The 17065-nt window shown below is 45.2% G+C and overlaps 1 protein-coding gene across 2 annotated transcripts in view; it reads left to right on the plus strand.

The window, feature by feature from the left end:
• The window catches only part of ADCY9 (adenylate cyclase 9), an 86951-nt gene that overhangs the window by 27608 nt on the left and 42278 nt on the right, over positions 1–17065 (plus strand). For both annotated transcript variants that reach the window (XM_038186690.2, XM_038186691.2), the window contains exon 2: positions 14940–15112. In XM_038186690.2, coding sequence (XP_038042618.1) covers positions 14940–15112 — 173 coding nt within the window. The remainder of the gene's footprint in view (positions 1–14939; positions 15113–17065) is intronic.

Genomic DNA, 17065 nt, shown 5'->3' on the forward strand with positions numbered 1-17065 from the left:
GACTGGGAGAGGATGTTCTCCTCCGAGTTGGTTTTCTCAGAGAAGCAGACGAGAGCTGAAGCATTCGGAAGGGTCGGTTTCTCAGGACGGTTGCTGTAGTGCAGGCTCCTCTTTTTCGGGATCGCAGGGCTCCAGCGTCCCTGCATAGCATTTTTAGTGCATCCGGCAAAAATAGATGTACTTCAGTACCCAGTGTCTTTATTTATTTGCTTTTGAGAGCAGGAGCTATTGCGTGTCTTCCCGAGACGCTGTTTTTTTCCATGAGATCGTATTTGGTTTCTGATGTTGTTCGGGGCCCCTCGGCTGAACTCCTGCAGTCACCTTGTTGTCTCGAACAGAGCGTGGCTATTGTGCTGGTCCTCGCAGCACTTCCCTGCTAGAGCTGGCAAATGTTTTCCTGAACTCGCTGTACCCTCCAGTAGATAAAATGGCAATCTAAAAGCAACACAGGCTTCCCACCAAAAGAATAAAATTAATTCTTTTTTTTTTTTTTTTTCAGCTACGTGTTTTTTTTCCAGGCTTCTGTGCTTGCTGGTTTGCCTCCTAGAGAAAGAGCAGCTACTCTGGAGGTGTGCACCATGCAGCTCCAGCTGAAAAGACAAATGCCTTGCTTGTGCTTTGGTGCTAATGGGAGAGCAGACTTGAAATAATCCATTTCCCTCTAAAATAAACAACTTTTTATGCTTCTGACATAAAAGATGAAAAGCACACCTCCTTTCAAAACCAGAGCTTGCTCCTTAAGATTCTGGCAGCTTCATGAATTAAAAAAAAAATAAAATAAAAATAAAAATAATATATATATATATATGCTTCAGATGAGAAGTTCTTTTAAACAAAACACTATTTGATCTCCATATTCTATATATCCTTCATATTCTACAAACAGGACATCCAGTTGTTGTGTAATACCTTCAGTAGATGGCTATGACTCAGTGGAGCCCTCCAGTAACTATTAGAAAAGTATTTCCTTTCTCAGCTCTAAGTTTATATACTCCCGTTCCCGTTTCCCAAGTGAACTCTGGCATGAAATACCAGCGGCCCGGGTCAATGAGAAATTAAAATGTTCTTTTTTGGACTAGGCAGCTGGGAAAAAAAAGGCATCAATTGATGGGGTAGCGCCCAAAGTTTGTCTAAGGTTGGACTCGGTGCTGTGCGAGGCGATGCTGTTTGTTCTGAAGCCTTGTTTGAGGGTCTCGCAGCCCGGGGAAGCGAGGTGAGCAGCACAGCACGCGTGGGGCTCTTCTGTCCTGCAGGGATTGTGGCTCTGTGCTGGGGGGGCCAGGAGATCTGCTTCAGAAATCGGCAGCTGCGTGGTGCAAGTAGCTTTCTCTTGCACGTTTCGGCGTGACTTTGGGTTTTGCTGCCGAAGAGTTGATGGTTATATAAGCTCTAGGGGAAGACGGCTACATTAGCAATGCATAGCTGGGTGCTCGCATACATCTTAATATATTTAGAGTCCTGATTTGCCTGGTATTTCTAAGACATCCTACGATGATGCTTTTTAGGGGAGAAGAATCTCTCTTCCCTACATGCTGCCCAAGCAGTGACATGTGTTAAAAATAATTTATTTTTTCAAAGTATTTGTCTAGTTTTAACTTTTCAGTGATTAAACTTTGATTGAACAAGTGTAACAAAGCTTGAGAGGTTTAATGGTTTGAGAAGAGACTCTTTTATTTTGACATAAAGTGCTTTCATCGTTTTCATATTGCTGGTTAAGAAATAAGAGTGCAGGAACAAATAGATGGGAAGAAGTGCAGTCAGAAATCCACCCAGGAGGAAGATGAAATGCCAACAAAGTGCAGAGATCTCACTGTAGACAAAAATGAGGTGAAAACTGAGGCATAGACCTGTGTGATTGAGATTTTAATAGGCAGAGATGGGGGATATATGTCCCAAGCATCCTACACACTATCCTGGATGCCATACACTTTGTTTAAAATCATTTTGTTATTGGTGTCTTTAATTTCACGATGTCAGTTCTTTAATTTCAGTTTCCTTGAAGGAAGGCGTGCAAACTGAAGGGAGATTTGCCACCATCGTTTTTTCTGTTTTGAGACTTCCCATGCACCTCTGTGAGTTTTGCAGCTGCCTTGCTGCATTCTGGATGAGCATCTGCTTCTAAAGCAAGAGATTAGGCTGCTCACCTCAGGGAGATACTGAAAAGTGTCAGTGGTTGGTTATAAAATCCTTCCTTTACATAAAATGGTATATACAAGTGTGAAGGTAATGAAAAGCATACTCTTCTTCATGTCCAAACAAGCTCATAGTGTTTCTTAGATTAGATATCTTTGGAAAAAAGAAAAAAAAAAAAAAAAGAATTGCTTGCTATCAGTTAAAAAAAAAAAAAAACAACAAAAAAAAACTTTTTAGGATGAGTAAGCTAAACCACTGTGATTCATCATGTTTCTCAGAAGCCCTGATCCCTAACCTCAGGGAGAGAGTAATCCCACAAAATACCTCACTCTTCATTGAGGAATTTTGTTTTTGAATGCCTGGATCTTCAAATAAATCAGGAAAGACTCTGTCGGGCGGGTGATTCAGTAGCACAGCGCTGGCCCAGAGCTGCCAGAAATCCAGCTGGGGGCTGCTCCCCCCCCGATCCCCACAGACCCCAGGCTCTTTGCACAGGCACCTGGCAGGGCTGCTTGCTTGGTGTCTGCTGTCGTTCCCCGCACAGAGGGGCTGGAAGAAGAGAACAGCCTTCTGCACCGCGTGTGCTGAGCTCATGTCCAACACTCTGCTTGCAGGTGCCAGGCCCTACAGGGAGGGAGGGCAACGCAGGAATTTAGGTGCACTAAAATAGGCTTTTGTACCAGAAGCTGTCTGTCAGTAAGCCTGTTACGTAGTAGCATGCAACTATAAAGAAAGCTTCCGCATGAAAATAATAATAAAAGAAGTTAATTTAGCTGAATAGTCATCTTTTTCAAGTCATGGCTTAGTTTATGGAACGCTTGTTTCTTATGAAACAACATCAGAATTTTTGAATACAGTAAAAGCAGTCACTTAAGTCTTGAACCAAGCTAACCTTGCAAAATAAGAATAAGAACAGAACTGAATGTCAGGAGGGCAATGGAACCATCAAAGAACTTGCTCTGGAGTTGTGTGTACTGCTTATTGCAAGCCCTTAGTTTTATCCATAAAAGATTCCCGAATGTGATGTGGTGCACAAAGGTCAGGTTTAGGTTGCTTTAACTTTAATGAATCACTCTGAATAGGCGCCTATATCTTTATTTCCAAAATGTGAAGTATTCGGCCTATCTCGGATTTTCTCTCTAACACCAGATTTTCAAGAGTTTACGCAGGATAGTTAGCTGCCTCGCATGCCAGTGTAGCACAAACGTTATTTATATGGAATTTTTTGCAGAGATGCTTCTTCCTAAGAGCTGGGAGACTAAATCATTTCACCAGTAGATTAGCTAGGGGAGATAGTGGGCCACTTTCTTGTGGTTTTGCTTTTGGAGAGGCGACGAGTTTCCGTAGCGAGCTATCTATTTATACCAGCTCAGAGCCCACTGATTTTCACCCTGGTTGTTTTTGCATTCCAGACACATTCCTGTACTCCCCAGTAATAACTTCTAGCCTGAGGGCAGTTTGAAATGTAATCAGGTAATTATTAGCACGAAGTCTGAGAATGTTTTTGCAAAGGATGAAACCATCATCCTTCGGGTGATACGGGGCATGAACAGCTGGCGGAGCCGGCTGCGGTGTGAAGGAGGCTGCCAGGCTGGGTCCAGATTCAGGCTGCTGGGCAATCGGTGAAATATCCAAACCTTGGAACAACAGAAGTGCTAATTTCACCCATTTTGTGCTACTTAGAAGACTTCTACTCACCTGTCAGCCAGTAGTGGTGGTATTTTTTTGGTGTTAAGATTGGACGTGAGCATTAGTACTGGGCAGAGACTTGTTGAGGACGCACTCGTTTCAAACAGTGACAAGCCGAAGGAAACGGTCAGCAAACCTGTATTTGGAGAATGAGCATTTGACTGTATTTTATTTATTTTTAGCATCATTCACAAGGGGTAGATTTAGTGATGAGATGTAATGATAATCAAGAGAGTTCATTGAGCAACCAGTGACAAACCTCAAGCTAAATTTAATCAGGTGTGTTTGGACATAGGAAAGAATTTGCCACATGTGCTGTATTTTCTAGACATCTTTCATCTAAATTATGATTTGGATCAGGCTGCGTTATGTGGTGAAGTACAAGTTGCTAAATGGGGTAGCGATAAGCGTTTGTGGTGAATGCACAAGAGCAAAGGTAACATGGTTTGAAGTCTGTGTACAAGAAACCTGCACTGGTTCGGACCTGTCCTGGCCCGAGTGTGTGGCTCAAGTACATGGCAAGCTTTGATAACAGCCTGAAGACACTCGGCAGCTTCTCATGCAACAGCAGGGTTGTTCTCTGTCCCCGGAGCCAGGAGGGGGTCATCCTGCATGCCTCGCACATCCTCGCCTTGTGGTAAGGGATGAAACTCCACTGGGAAGCGGGAGACCAGGGAGGGCAGCAGGGGAAGTCCAGGGAAATCTCTCACCATGCTGCTCTTCAGCTTTGTGGCCTTCTCTGAGTGTAGGTGCTTGCCGTGCTTGGAGGATCAGAGTGGGCTCTCGACAGGTTTGGTTTTCTTGCTGAAGGCCCTAAGAAGCCTACCGTTTGGGCAGTCTCTGCTTGTCCTGATGTTATACGGGAAGGAATAGACGGGATTTCAGAAAGGTTTTGGCTGTGTGAATAAACATAGCTCTGGAACAATTTCCTTTTCTTTTTAACTTTGTTTTGCAACTTTTGAGTTCTTTATTTTGGGGAGGGCTTGTTAGTATCTCTTAGTTAAGGAAGGGAAATAAGCTGGTTGAAAAGACGAGACTCTCTGCTTGGGGAGACACAACACTCACAATCTCCGAACAGTCGCTCTTCTCGGCATGGGCTCGCAAATTAATCTTTCCTTTGTGCTAGAGGTATTTCATACACCCTCTGGCTGAAGTTTGCCAATTAAATTAAAAGCACAGCCGTATGGTGATGTACGCTTACACGGTGGTTGCATGCAGGGATTTCATCTTCACCTTACCTGTGTTTATACAGCTACTATCCATTGTTATTTTAAAGCACAGTTTTATTTGCATTAGTTTTATTTTTCACTGAACTAGTAACCATTTGAAACTGTTGGCCGTGTAAACAAGCAGTGCATAAGTTATTCATAACAACCTACCTTGAATTACAAATGCCTGTTTGTATTGCACAAGGGGCAGCGCTGGGGGTGGGATTGTGAAACGAGGGAATCCAGGAGCGCGACGCCGGTCCTGTTTGCCTGGTCCCTGCAGCCCACTCGGACAAAAATCTCACCGGGTTCAGTCTGGGGATGCTTCCTCGGGGAGAAAGAGGGTAAATGATTGCTGTCGGCTCATTGGTCTTAAAAATAAACTGGGAAGATGGCATTGAACAAACGCTTGATCCCAATGCTAATTCTTCAAACTGTGTGGGTAGGCTCTGATGACGGGTGAAATGACGGTCATCTTCTTTGAAACCGGGTGTAGAAATGTATTTAAAAAAAAAATCATATTTCTAATGTAGGAATTATCTGTGATACACAATTTACTTCTTTTGATTTGATCCCTTAAGGAAAAATGTTTTATTTTTCTGAGTCTGACTTAGGCTAACCAAGGTAAAGAACTTTCACTCGAGGTAACTTCTGTGAATGTATCTGGGGACAGTTCACAATGCATTCCTGTTGTCTGCAGAACGTTTCCACGTTGCATTCTTCTTGGTGAAATGTTGGAGGTTACTTGCAGGGTGCAGGGATCTTTCCAGAGATCCCTGAGCATGAATAAGCCACCGTGGAGCAAGGCGGGCAGAGCTTTGTAGTGCGCTGCCGTGGGGCAAGCTTTGCCTTTCCTAAAGCACTGCTGTGCCACTGCTGGTCTGTGCTTTTGGTAATGGGAAGAGGGGACAAGTTACGGCTGTAGATACCCAGTACTGAGGAAAGGTGAAATGAGAAGGATCATTCTGACCTTTCTGCGATGGATATTTAGGAACTTTTGAGTTAGAGCTCTCCTGTATGCATCACTGGATGCCCAAAATGATCTCTTTTCATTTTGACCTAAGCAAAAATGTTGGTACTTAATGTGTGCCTTCGGTATTATTTTATCAATTGCCTGGAAAAAAAAAAAAAACACATTTGAAAACTGCTGATGACAATACTGCATCTGTTTGTTTTTGTTTTTTTACCTTTTAATTTTTCTTTTAAACCAAGTTACGCATGCAGAACCCACCAGCTCCTAGCAGGTCTGCTTGCAATTCCTACTTGGTTTAGGTTTCCTTGTCTGCAAGTCCACGGAGAGCGGTGAAGTCGCATGGCTCTTACTGAGGGCGTAATTAGCCTGCAGGATCGCCCTGCTTTAAATGAAATGCTGATTTAGCACACCGAGCCCAGACTACCTGCGTTATGCAAGAGGGAAGGAATTTGCCTGATTGTAGTCCTGTCAACACACAGAGATTGCAGCAGCGTAACAAAATAGACTGCTAAAATCTTGTTTAAATTGGTGCGTGCTCTTGTCTGGATCCTATTAAAAATATGTCAGTACCAAGGGCCACAATAGCTCACTTTGTTACTGAGTGCCCGAACAGACTCCGGTTGCATCAGACTATTGTTTTGTACTGGAATCCTTTTGTGCATCATGCACGCTTGCTATGTTTCATTTCTAAAATATCCATCAAAAGGATAGGTGAAATTTCTGGTCCTGAGTGCAATTTTCCAGGGTGGAATTTCTAATAAACTTCTAATTGCTTTCAGTCAGGCCATGCCTTTTGGTTTAAAAGAAATCAGTTCCCATCCCCGAGAGCCTGGAGCTGACAAAACTTTTGCTTGGTCCTCTCTCTGTTCAGTTTAGGAAATCCTGCCTGCCGTGTAGGGCTGGTGCGGCCGTCCCACAGCCCCGAGGTACACCAGTGTGAGGTGGGCAGGAGGGAACGTAGAGCATGAGACAGCTCTGGCATGCCTGTGGTTGTGCGTAATTATCCCGTCTAGAGGGCTGGAATTCACTCGAGAAGTCCTTGCCTCTCCACGGATCTCTGCTTTCTGAAGCTGTTGTTAAAACGGGTTGTCTGAGGTCCTTGCCTTGGAGGTGGCCTCTCTGCAGCCATCTGATCACTCGCGTCCCTCCGCAGCACAATGCAGCTTTAGGTTCGAAACCCTTTTGGTGTACTTAATTATGAAACAAAGGGATGTTTGGGAAGTGGATGCCCCGAGGGATCGTGGCACTCCTCGGGCGGTGGGGATCGGCAGGGCTCCCTGCATGGGCAGAGGCACAGGGGATGTTTGCAGATGCCAGACCGACAGCTTGGCTGCAGGAGGCTCCCCCCGGGCTTGCTGCCTGCCAGCCACAACGTGGTGCAAGGCAGTACGTGGGAGCTCCTGGCTCCTCAGGCAAGGTCCTACCTTTGTTACATGGAGCATTAGGCAGAAGCAGGGGTTGGAAGTTGCCTTAGCCATGTATTTTTGAACTCGCTGGGTTTCCAAGCAGGCTGCTTTCTTAGATTCAGTTCCTGCTTCCTTAGTCTTTAGTTATATTTTCAGAAAACAGATTGGGCTGTAGGAGTATGGTAATTTTTGAAGACGTTTCAACCCCCTGAAGAAGCTGGGCTCCTGTGTGCTTGGTTGACTCTCGTTTTGGCAGCTCCTTGGTTCCAAAATGTCATCATCTCTGCCACGCTCATTCCTTCCCAGCCATTGAAATTAACACAGAGGGCAAAGGGATAGCCAATAAGTGTGAAAAATAGTGCCAATAACATAGCAGGTGCTTATGAACACACACAGTTCAATCACAGAATTTGTTTTCACAGAGGTGTTATAGAGATTAAATCATGCAAGTACAAGGCAGGTAGCATCTTCGCTCCCAAATGACTTACAGCAGGAATTGGGCCCTCTTTTCGCCTTACGTGTAGAAATGTCGCGTCTCTCTTAAGTTTTGTGAGGAATCCTTAGGACAGAGATCATCTGGTATCTGCAGCGTGTTAGCGAAGTGGCTGGGCCTTTGGAGCAACCAGTTTCCAGGGCAGGACTGAAAAATCCCAAGATTACCCTTTGAACCAAAGCTCTCCTTTCAAGGCATCAGACTGTTTATGTACAGGTCCGTACAGTAGCTTATGAACAGGTCCATAAATATGCTCCTGAGGCAGCTGGTTCGAGCCACTTGCCCTCGCTGGATCTGCACAGGACTCTTTCCCCCGCTCTGTGCCTCGTTTTCCTGTTCCTCATGCAGGTAGGAGGATGCTGCGAGGCTCGGGGGAGGCCAGCTGCAGCCTCGTGCCTGCAGCACAGCTCCAATTGCGTACCGTGGCTTTGGGTGCAGGGCTCCCGGCTCCCCGCTGGCAGATGTCAAACACCAAAATTACACACATGTTGTTGATCAGCATATTCCAAGCCCACTGTTGTCTGTTAGCTGATCAAAAGCAAGCGTTTTGCTAAACAAAGGAGGCATAAGAAAAACAGTGGTTTTCCATAATACAGAAGATGCCTCTGGTTTCTCTGGCTCTTTGCAGTCCTTCTTGTGAGATTATGAAAATAGGTTTGTTTTTTTTCTTTCTTTTTTTTTTTTTGGGGGGGGGGGGGGGAGTTCCTTTTGTATTTCCAGCCTGTTAAGTTCTGTTTCTTATTATCATTGTTTCTGCTTTCCAGAGTCCTAAGATAACAAGTAGGCTCATAAATTCCCTTTCTAATTTTAGTCACAGGAAATACTGCTCCATACATTCGAAGTGCTTTTCCAGGTAGGCTTGTTTATCAGAGCCCAGGCATTGGGGGCTCTGCCTGTTGCAGCAAAAGAAGCGCCCCGTAGGTTTTTGGGGTGGGAGCTGCTGCAGCCTAACAGCTGGAGTAGAGATTAAATGTAAGGACAAAATATCAGGTCCGGTCCTCCTTCCTTCCTTTCTGATCTTGCCCAAGGAGTGAGGGCGAGCAGCTCCCCTTTCGATGCCGTATCTCATGTTGTTTAAACACAGCCACTGGTGGCTCCTTCAGGAAATCAGATAAACTCCTTGGCACAGCTGGCGGGCTGGGTAGGTAATTGTTTCCACTATGTGAGCATCTCGTAAACTTGCTGGAAAAGCCACTCCTCTTTGCAGTTAAAGATCAGGCTAATAACTCCCCATCCTGGGCATGATGCCGTGAAGGAAACTTGTAAGGTTCTGCCTTGGAAGCTCTGCGCCCTCCTTTGTTCAGCACGAGTGAGCAGATGTTTGATCGCCTGCCCGCACCGCGCCACGCAGGAAGGTGCTGAGAGCGCTCGCCCTGCGGCCCCCGTGCACAGCCCCAAGAGCTCGGGGCTGGTTCAGGCACTCAAGCAGAACAAGGTTTTTTGGTTTGGTTCATTTTGTTAATTTTTCTTTTCCCAGTTGTTGAAGTACTCAACGGGAATTGTCTCTCTGGGCAATCCAATTGCAACGTGGCAGCGTGCTTGAAATTCAAAATGTACCTAGAGGTCTTTACATGCCTAAATTTCTAAAAACAAAATCCTAAGCAACTTAAGCAAGTTGAGGTGGAAAATTATTACTAGTGCATAGCGTTTCCACTCTGAAAGTTCAGTTGACTGAAAGATGTTCTGCGGGGATATCACAAGCCTTCTGATTATCCCATTTGTATTTACCAGATGCTGCTGCCCAGCTAAGGATGTTCCTCGGAGCTTTTTCTCCTCTCGTTTCAGCGTGCACAAATGCTTTAATCATGAAATTATGAGAATCTTCAAGAAGAAAAACTCTCAGAAGTTAGTTCTTAAATGCAACAATCTGTTGGCAAATTAAGATTGCAAAATAGGAAAAAACTATTATTACAGAAGTAACAACCCTTATTTTCGTTTAAAGTTGCGCATTTCTTGGCAGTGCTTTCAGCTTGGTTACTGGGGCCCTCTTTGAAGATGCCTCGGTTGATTTGCGGTATGTTGGCTGTGCAGCTAGGCAAAGGACTTCCAATTTTGTGTTTGCCCATTTCCAGATAGGATCTCTAGTGAAATGCACAGCGAGCTCTGGTTCGTAAGAAGCCTCCAAATTCTATGGCAACGTATTTTATTATATGAGGAAATCTAAAATCGGTCTCGGTTTCCTCTCCCTGGAATGGCTGGGGCTGAATACCAGTTTTCTCACTCCTGGATTTTTGGCAAAGAAGAAGATAGGGTGTGGAGAAAACTTTGCATTGTGGTTTTTGAAAAGAGAAAGCAAGAGATGATTGATCGTGAAGAAGCATAACCTTGAAAGTGAGTGAATACCGAGCTACTTACAAAGGAAGGAGCTAAAGCCAGCCCTGAAATGCAAAGCTTTTTGATGAGCTGCCTGTACCGCTGCGAGATACTTGTACCAGAGTTCTATAAAATGAGATACGAAATTATTGAGAGGTAATAGCTAACACTGTTCGTCACAGCAGACTAGGGCAGGTTATTAATAATTACTTTCTATCTGGAAAGGTGCTGCTGTATGTCCTCACTCTGGCGTAGGTAGGGCAGTCGCAGTGGCTCTCTCCTGTGGTAGGAACAGATTTCATGTGAATTCTGATTTTGGGTGGTAAGAGACTGCGAAAGCAGTGGGTTGTGAAAATAGAAGTCATTATTTAATAAGCGTAAATTCACAAAATAATTTATTTGGAAAGAAATATGATTAAATGATTAAAGTGTGTAGATTTATGGGAAATAACGGAAGGATGAATAATGAAAAAGAATCATTAATATAAAGCCGCTTGGTAAAAGGGGGAATAATTGGAGTAATTTGGATTTTATTACACCAATACCAGGAATGTTACTAATTTTACAGAAAAGAGGGCTACTGGGAAGTAGTTATTCCACAAAGGAAGGTGCCCTGTTCACTAACTGCCATTTCCTAGCAGCACAGCTAAAAAGGTGAAGTGATTCAGGGGGAAGAACAGGGATGTGCACTGAGAACGGGGTTATATTTCCATTAAATGAATCAGTGAGGCAATGATTGAAATATCGTCATGATTTTTTGGTGTCTCTTCTTTAGTATCAGTACTGAGAAGGATTTCAGAAGCATTTGAAGTACATTAAATTAGAGAGGTGAGAGGTATGCTACAGCTTGCCAGAGAGAAAGTAATTTTCCTGTCTGCTATCAACAGAGAGCTGAGAAGCCTTGATTCCTTACAGGTGAAGCGTTAACACTTGATGCAGGAATCTTATTTTACCAAGGAATTCGCTCACCAATTTTGGTATTAGCCCCCCTTAGAGGCCCTCTATAGGAGAAGACATCCCCTCTTCACAGAGGCATGGAGCCGTGCCCGTGCCATTGCACACATCAGGCCTGATGAAGGAATGAAGCAAAGTAATCAAAGTGACCGGGACGTCCTCTTACACCCCGTGCCATCACGCCAGGTCCCACCAGCTCCTGGGCCCGTTGCCCACAGCAGAGCCTAGGGCAGAGGTGTGAGGAGGCCGCACCACAGCGGCCTACCTCTGGGCTGCCTCTCCCTCTGCTCCCCTGGGGGCATTTTATTTCATGCTACCAAAAGCAGGTTAACAAGACGGGGATGTTTATGCACAGCCTTCCTCATAATTTTGTTTGTTTGCGAGCTTAGAGGTGTTTTGCTGTTGTTAGGCGTGGTGTTTTGGTACTGGGAGGGGGTTTCTGTCTTCATAGCTTCAGAGGAGGGCCGCCGATAGAAAGGAGAGCAAAGCTAGTGGAAGAAAGGAGCAAAGTGCAGCCATTTCTTAACACTTCCAAAATTCAGTGTTGGCAGCAGTCGTAAACCCACTGTAGCTCTGTGCAGATCTCACCTGTTAACTACTTTGTCAAAAATGCCCTTCCACAGACGCTGCCGTGGCAATGTTCAAAATGGTCGAACTCCAGCAGTAAATGGCTTGGCTCGGTGCGCAGGAGCTGTTACTCTTTATAGCTCTGTCAGATTCCCAGAAGCTGAAGATGAGTGAAGGAAACGGCTTGTGTTGTTCAGAGACGCACGATGTTGCTCATTTTCTCCTGGGCAGAAAATACTGAATAAATCAGATGGTGGACGCTGTGCCCCCGGTCAGATGCAATACGTCCCCATGAAGGAATGAGCCAGCTCCCTCCCAGTTTGTGCTTCCAGGAGCCATCTCTGGAAAAAGCAGAGACGTGCTGCAGGGTAGAGCCTGCCAGAGCACATACTCGCTATCAGGCAGCTTGAGATTGTGTTATTTTTCAGCATTTCTTTAGAATAAATCTGGGGGAAGGGAGTTATTATAAAAAGGAGACTGGCAGGAGGGGAAAAGAAGGACAAGCTTTATCTTTATTACTGGCATTTCGTAGCACTTTCTTCATTGTAATGTCATGAGATGAATTGTGCAGCAGCACACCCCAAAACTTGCACCGTTTGCTGTATCTCGCAGAAAATAGCAGCTCCTTCGTTGCTGGCTTATTTGTTTCGTACTGTTGAGTTACCTAATTGATGTAAACATGCTGCACAGTGATGCGAATGTTCTTCCTGCTGCACCCTGTTTGTATGGAAGATGACAGTGTGGCTGGGAGAGCTCGCTGGGTATGTAAAAGAAGGAAAATTACACCTCTTGTGTGATATGTTTTAGTTGCATCAATAGAGCTCTGTTGAATTAATAGCCCATTTTTATACCAGTACAAATTCAGACTTACCAGGAGTTGCTTCAGGAAGTGTCACAGAATTGCAAGCAATCCCAAACATGCAGTTTCCCTATCGTAAGAGCTATTCAATGACCAAGTATTAGGTAGGTAATATTAGTAAAGTTCAATTAAGATTTCTGAACCTCCTAATTCTCAAAACCTTTTTCACTTATTTACTTTCCTGAAACACCAGTCCTTCAAGTAAGTAGCATTTGTTAGCCCAGAGTGCTCGGAGCAGCCCTGCCAGTGTCTGAATGCTGGGGACACTTCTCGAGTAGCGCTGGGTGTTTGGTGGGCACGGTGGGGCTGGGGAGCATGAGGAGGGGGCGAGGGAGGCTCTGTGGTCACCCGGTGCCCCCTCGGCCAGCTTGGAGCCTGGCACTGGCCACCCGTGGGGCAGAGCTGCTCCCCCAGAGCAGGTCTCTGTTGTGGCAGCCCCATGGCCTTGGTGCTTTTTCCTTGGTGCGGAGCTCAAACCGGAGATGATTTTACTTCTGTGCAATGCGTTGACAAAGTAATTCTGCCGTGCAACACAGTAAAATGGGAGAAAAGCATTAAGGAATGCCTCCTTAAAAGTACAAAAAAACAAAGAAAATGTGTGTGCTTAAAAAAAAGAGAAAAGAAAAGGGAATCATGGTGGCAAAATAATCCTGCTGCTTTAAGGTAGCGTTTAAAAATAGAAGTAGAAAACTTAATGCTCTAGCTTTTAGCCCAGTAAACATACAATTGTAAGCTGATTGCGGTGAATTCTTTACATGACAACCCCCATCAGCATAAGGTTTAGAGACAGCCCAACATCTGGAAGCCAGCAGCAGCCCAGGGTTTTACGAAGCGCTGCCGCCAAGTAGGATCCGAGGGCTGCTGTAACCGATGTAAAATGAAGGTCGGGTCCCATGCAGCACCTCGGGCACGGGGCCCACACGAATGCAGGTTTCTGCACAGGCTGGGCAAGTGCTGAGCGGTGTGAGATACTGGGGAAATAAACAAAGAAGCTGAAAAACTGCTATTAGTATGTCTAACTTATTTGTATTGGAAAGCTTACAGACAAAGTCCTGTCTGGATTACGTGTCACGGGCAGAAAAACGTTTATAGAATCTCTCCAAAGAAAGTTGCAAGAGAGTGACCTTTATCGTAATGTCAGCTGTTACTTGAACAGAAACATGCTGTCTCCCAAGGGCTGGAGCTTGTGTCCAGCTTTTGTCCTATAGAAGGAGGCAACCAGACGCAGTAGATCATCTTGTGTATGAGTGGTTTTGGGCATCTAAAGCCAGGAGGTTTGCTGACCCAGATGCAGGACCCAGGAGCCAGCGCAGGAGCGTCTCCTCCAAGGCCAGGCAGGGAGGGACTGGCTTCAGAATCGCGTGGGGCAACAGCCTGGGACCCCAAAATAAGGAGCACTGCCTGGTTCGGGGAGCTGGTTCCCCCACGCTTTTCGGAGTGTGGCAGTGCCTGTCCGTGCCAGGTGGGAGATTTCCCACAGAGCAGCAATAAAACTGTCTCATTTCAATTCAGGAAGGAGCGTGGTGAGCAGCTCCTTCTCCATCTTTGTGCCTAGGAATAGCCCAGAATATTATAATGCAAACTATCAAGGAAGTGAAGTAGGGAATATTCTGAACCAAACTCAGATCCTCATTTTTTGAACAGATTTTTGGTACGGATCAGCTTGATACACCACGGTATTTACCAGCCTGGCCTTTAATACAGGATCTGGCTTCCAATTATGCTTCACTTCATGCAACAGTTGCAGAGAGTGCGTGTGGGCGTATGAGAGATTGAGTTTGTTCTTTAGAAATGTGAAGTCTGCACTGACTATGAAAACCCATCAGAATTTCTAGCACTTAAACGCCATTTCCTTTTGCAATGTGCTACCAGCATTAAGCGAGCTTCACAACAGCTCTGTGAGAAATGGAGAGTGCAAGTGGAGGAAGACATGCTGGTTTTCAGAGGTAGAATATCAATCCAGACATTATTGAGAAATGTAAATCTTTTCCAGAAGCAAAGAGTTGATGTCCGATCTCAAATTACAGCTTGGAAGCGAATGCCTAAAGTCTTAGGTCTTTTTTCAAAAGTACATGAGTGAAAATGGAATAAAGTACATGTCAGGCATGTGGGTTCGAGTAGTCTCTTGAATCTGGGGCAGCAGGTGTCAGGCAATCCTGGTCGCCACCACTTCACCCAGAATGTCTTTATATTCCTGGTGGTTGTTCCCAGATGCTTCTCCTTTAGTGCTGTGCTCTTGAGCTTTGCTAGCGCTATGCTAGCTACTGTATATCGTATCCAAGAAGTCCAAAGGAGTGTTATTTTTGTCTTTCTGCAATTCTCAATGTTTATGTCTCTCCTCTAGGTTTGAAGACCTATCTGATCTCCGGTCAGAAGGTGAAGGAACCCCAGTGCAGCTGTTCACAAGCCCTGCTTCCTGGCTTGGAGTCTGGAGATGGAGCCAGGATACAGGCAACATCGTCGTCTGAGAACGCCAGCGACTTGACAAAGACTCTCAAACACGTGGAAAAACCTAAGGTAAAATGCCTAGTCCCATTGACAAGCAATCTCTAAAGTAAGGTGAATGTTTTTTAAAGGTGGTTTCAGATAAATTATTTTCTTATTATTTGTATTTTGTGACCAAGAGGTCAACACTGCTTTTTCAATAGTCTTGATTTTATTGGGGAGAAAGAATCTCTGCCTCCTGCAGCTACTATAACTTTTATGATTTTCTGTTTGCTGCAGCCTGCTTCTGTCTTCCCTCTATCTCTCATGCTGTGCACCTGTGAACCTTTTTATATGAGCATATAACAGACATCTCCACAGAAAGACAGCAGGATTGTTTGAGTGGTAGGAGAAAGCGCTTTGGTAGGCTACAAGACTGTGTTTTATCTGCTTGCTCTAGAAACCTAGAGGGCAACGATTTGTATGGAGAAACAGCTTAGAGAAATGATGACATTTTGTTATGTTCACACCTCTCACGAGAACTCTTGACAAGGAAATCTGTGAAACAATGTGTATTACTTTGAAGCTTTGCTGTTACTCTCAATCTTCCAGCTCAGAACAGATTTCCCAAACAACAGATGTCTATTCTCTGTTTTCATTTGCGCTGTGAGTTCCTCATGGTGGGTTGCCTGAGTTGGCCACTAATGCCAGGCCCGTGGGTGGCTGTCTGCAGGTCGCTGTCCTTAGACTCAGTGAATTTGGTCCTGGGAAGAGCTCTTTATATTTAGCTGGTAGAGCAAGTGACTTTCATGGCATGCTGTCTGGATCAGCAGAGCGTGGTTCAGGCACCTCTACCCTGCTTCTGTGCTTGGTTTTAGTTTTGCAGTAAAAATATGTGATCACAGTGTGATAAACTGGAAGGCTGGTCTGCAGATAAGGACCAAAGTTAAGCGATTTCCTTACAGAGCAAGCTGGGGCTGTGTAACTACAGAAGGTAGCATAGCCATCGTTGTCCTTCCCAGAATATGCAGTGTGAGGTTTGGCTGGTCTCAAGTTGTTGGTAACACCTTTCTATTCCTACTGCTGTGTAAGTAAGAACGGGATGGCATATTTGGCATCCCTCGGGCACCAGCTTGCCAGCTCTCTCTCATCTTTCAATGAAGGGACTCACAAAAAATGTAGGAGAACACAGCGCAGGGCTGTCAGTGGATGCCTGTACAAATGAGTCTGTGCTGCCCAGCGCAAGGCCACACAGAGATACTGCTGAGGCCAGAAGGGGTAGGAGCTTATGTGTTTCAAGTAGTGAGGAGAGAAAACGAGGATGCCTTGTTAACCTGATGGGTTAGGTTGGACTAGATGGTCCCCAGAGGTCCCTTCCACCTCGGAACCTCGACTGTTCTGTGATTTTGGGACAGCAAAGTAAGCTTTAACCGCAGGGCAGCAAAACTACAGCAAGATGATCTTGGGGGTCTTTTCCAACCTGAATGATTCTGTGGTTCTAACACTGATCTGCTGTCATGTGGGTAGGCACTTACTTCTCTACGTGTTTTCTGAAACAAGAGTGTGACTTACTCAGCAGAAGTGTGCATCACTTCCTAAACAGCTAGCGTGCCACGTTCGGATGTGCTGCTGGCCCGCGCTCTGTTTGCTGCTCATCACCTCCCTGCCTCTGGTCTGGGGCCGTCCTGGCTGGGTGTTAATTGCTGTTTAAATGCTTACACTGTTCTTCACCGCACAGAAGTGCAAACATGGCTATCCAGATAAGTGAAGGAGAAGCTCACACTGTCTGTCCAAGAAGAGAAGCTGCTTCAGAAGAGCGTCTAGGACAAGTGCCAGCTTAGTTTCAGCCTTTTCAGACACCCTGTCTACAGTGGTGCTAAAGCTACTGCATCGAGTTTATGCTTATAGGTACCTGTTTCTGTTCATTACCACGAGCACTGGAGGTCTCCTGAGGGATTTTGCAAATGGCCAGACACCACCTTGAAAATACTGTGCCTGATTGCCCAAAACAGATTGATGCTGCAGTGAATTTTGAACAGCCCCAAA

The sequence above is a fragment of the Anas platyrhynchos genome, chromosome 15, assembly GCF_047663525.1.
Source record: "Anas platyrhynchos isolate ZD024472 breed Pekin duck chromosome 15, IASCAAS_PekinDuck_T2T, whole genome shotgun sequence".
Lineage (NCBI taxonomy): Eukaryota > Metazoa > Chordata > Aves > Anseriformes > Anatidae > Anas > Anas platyrhynchos.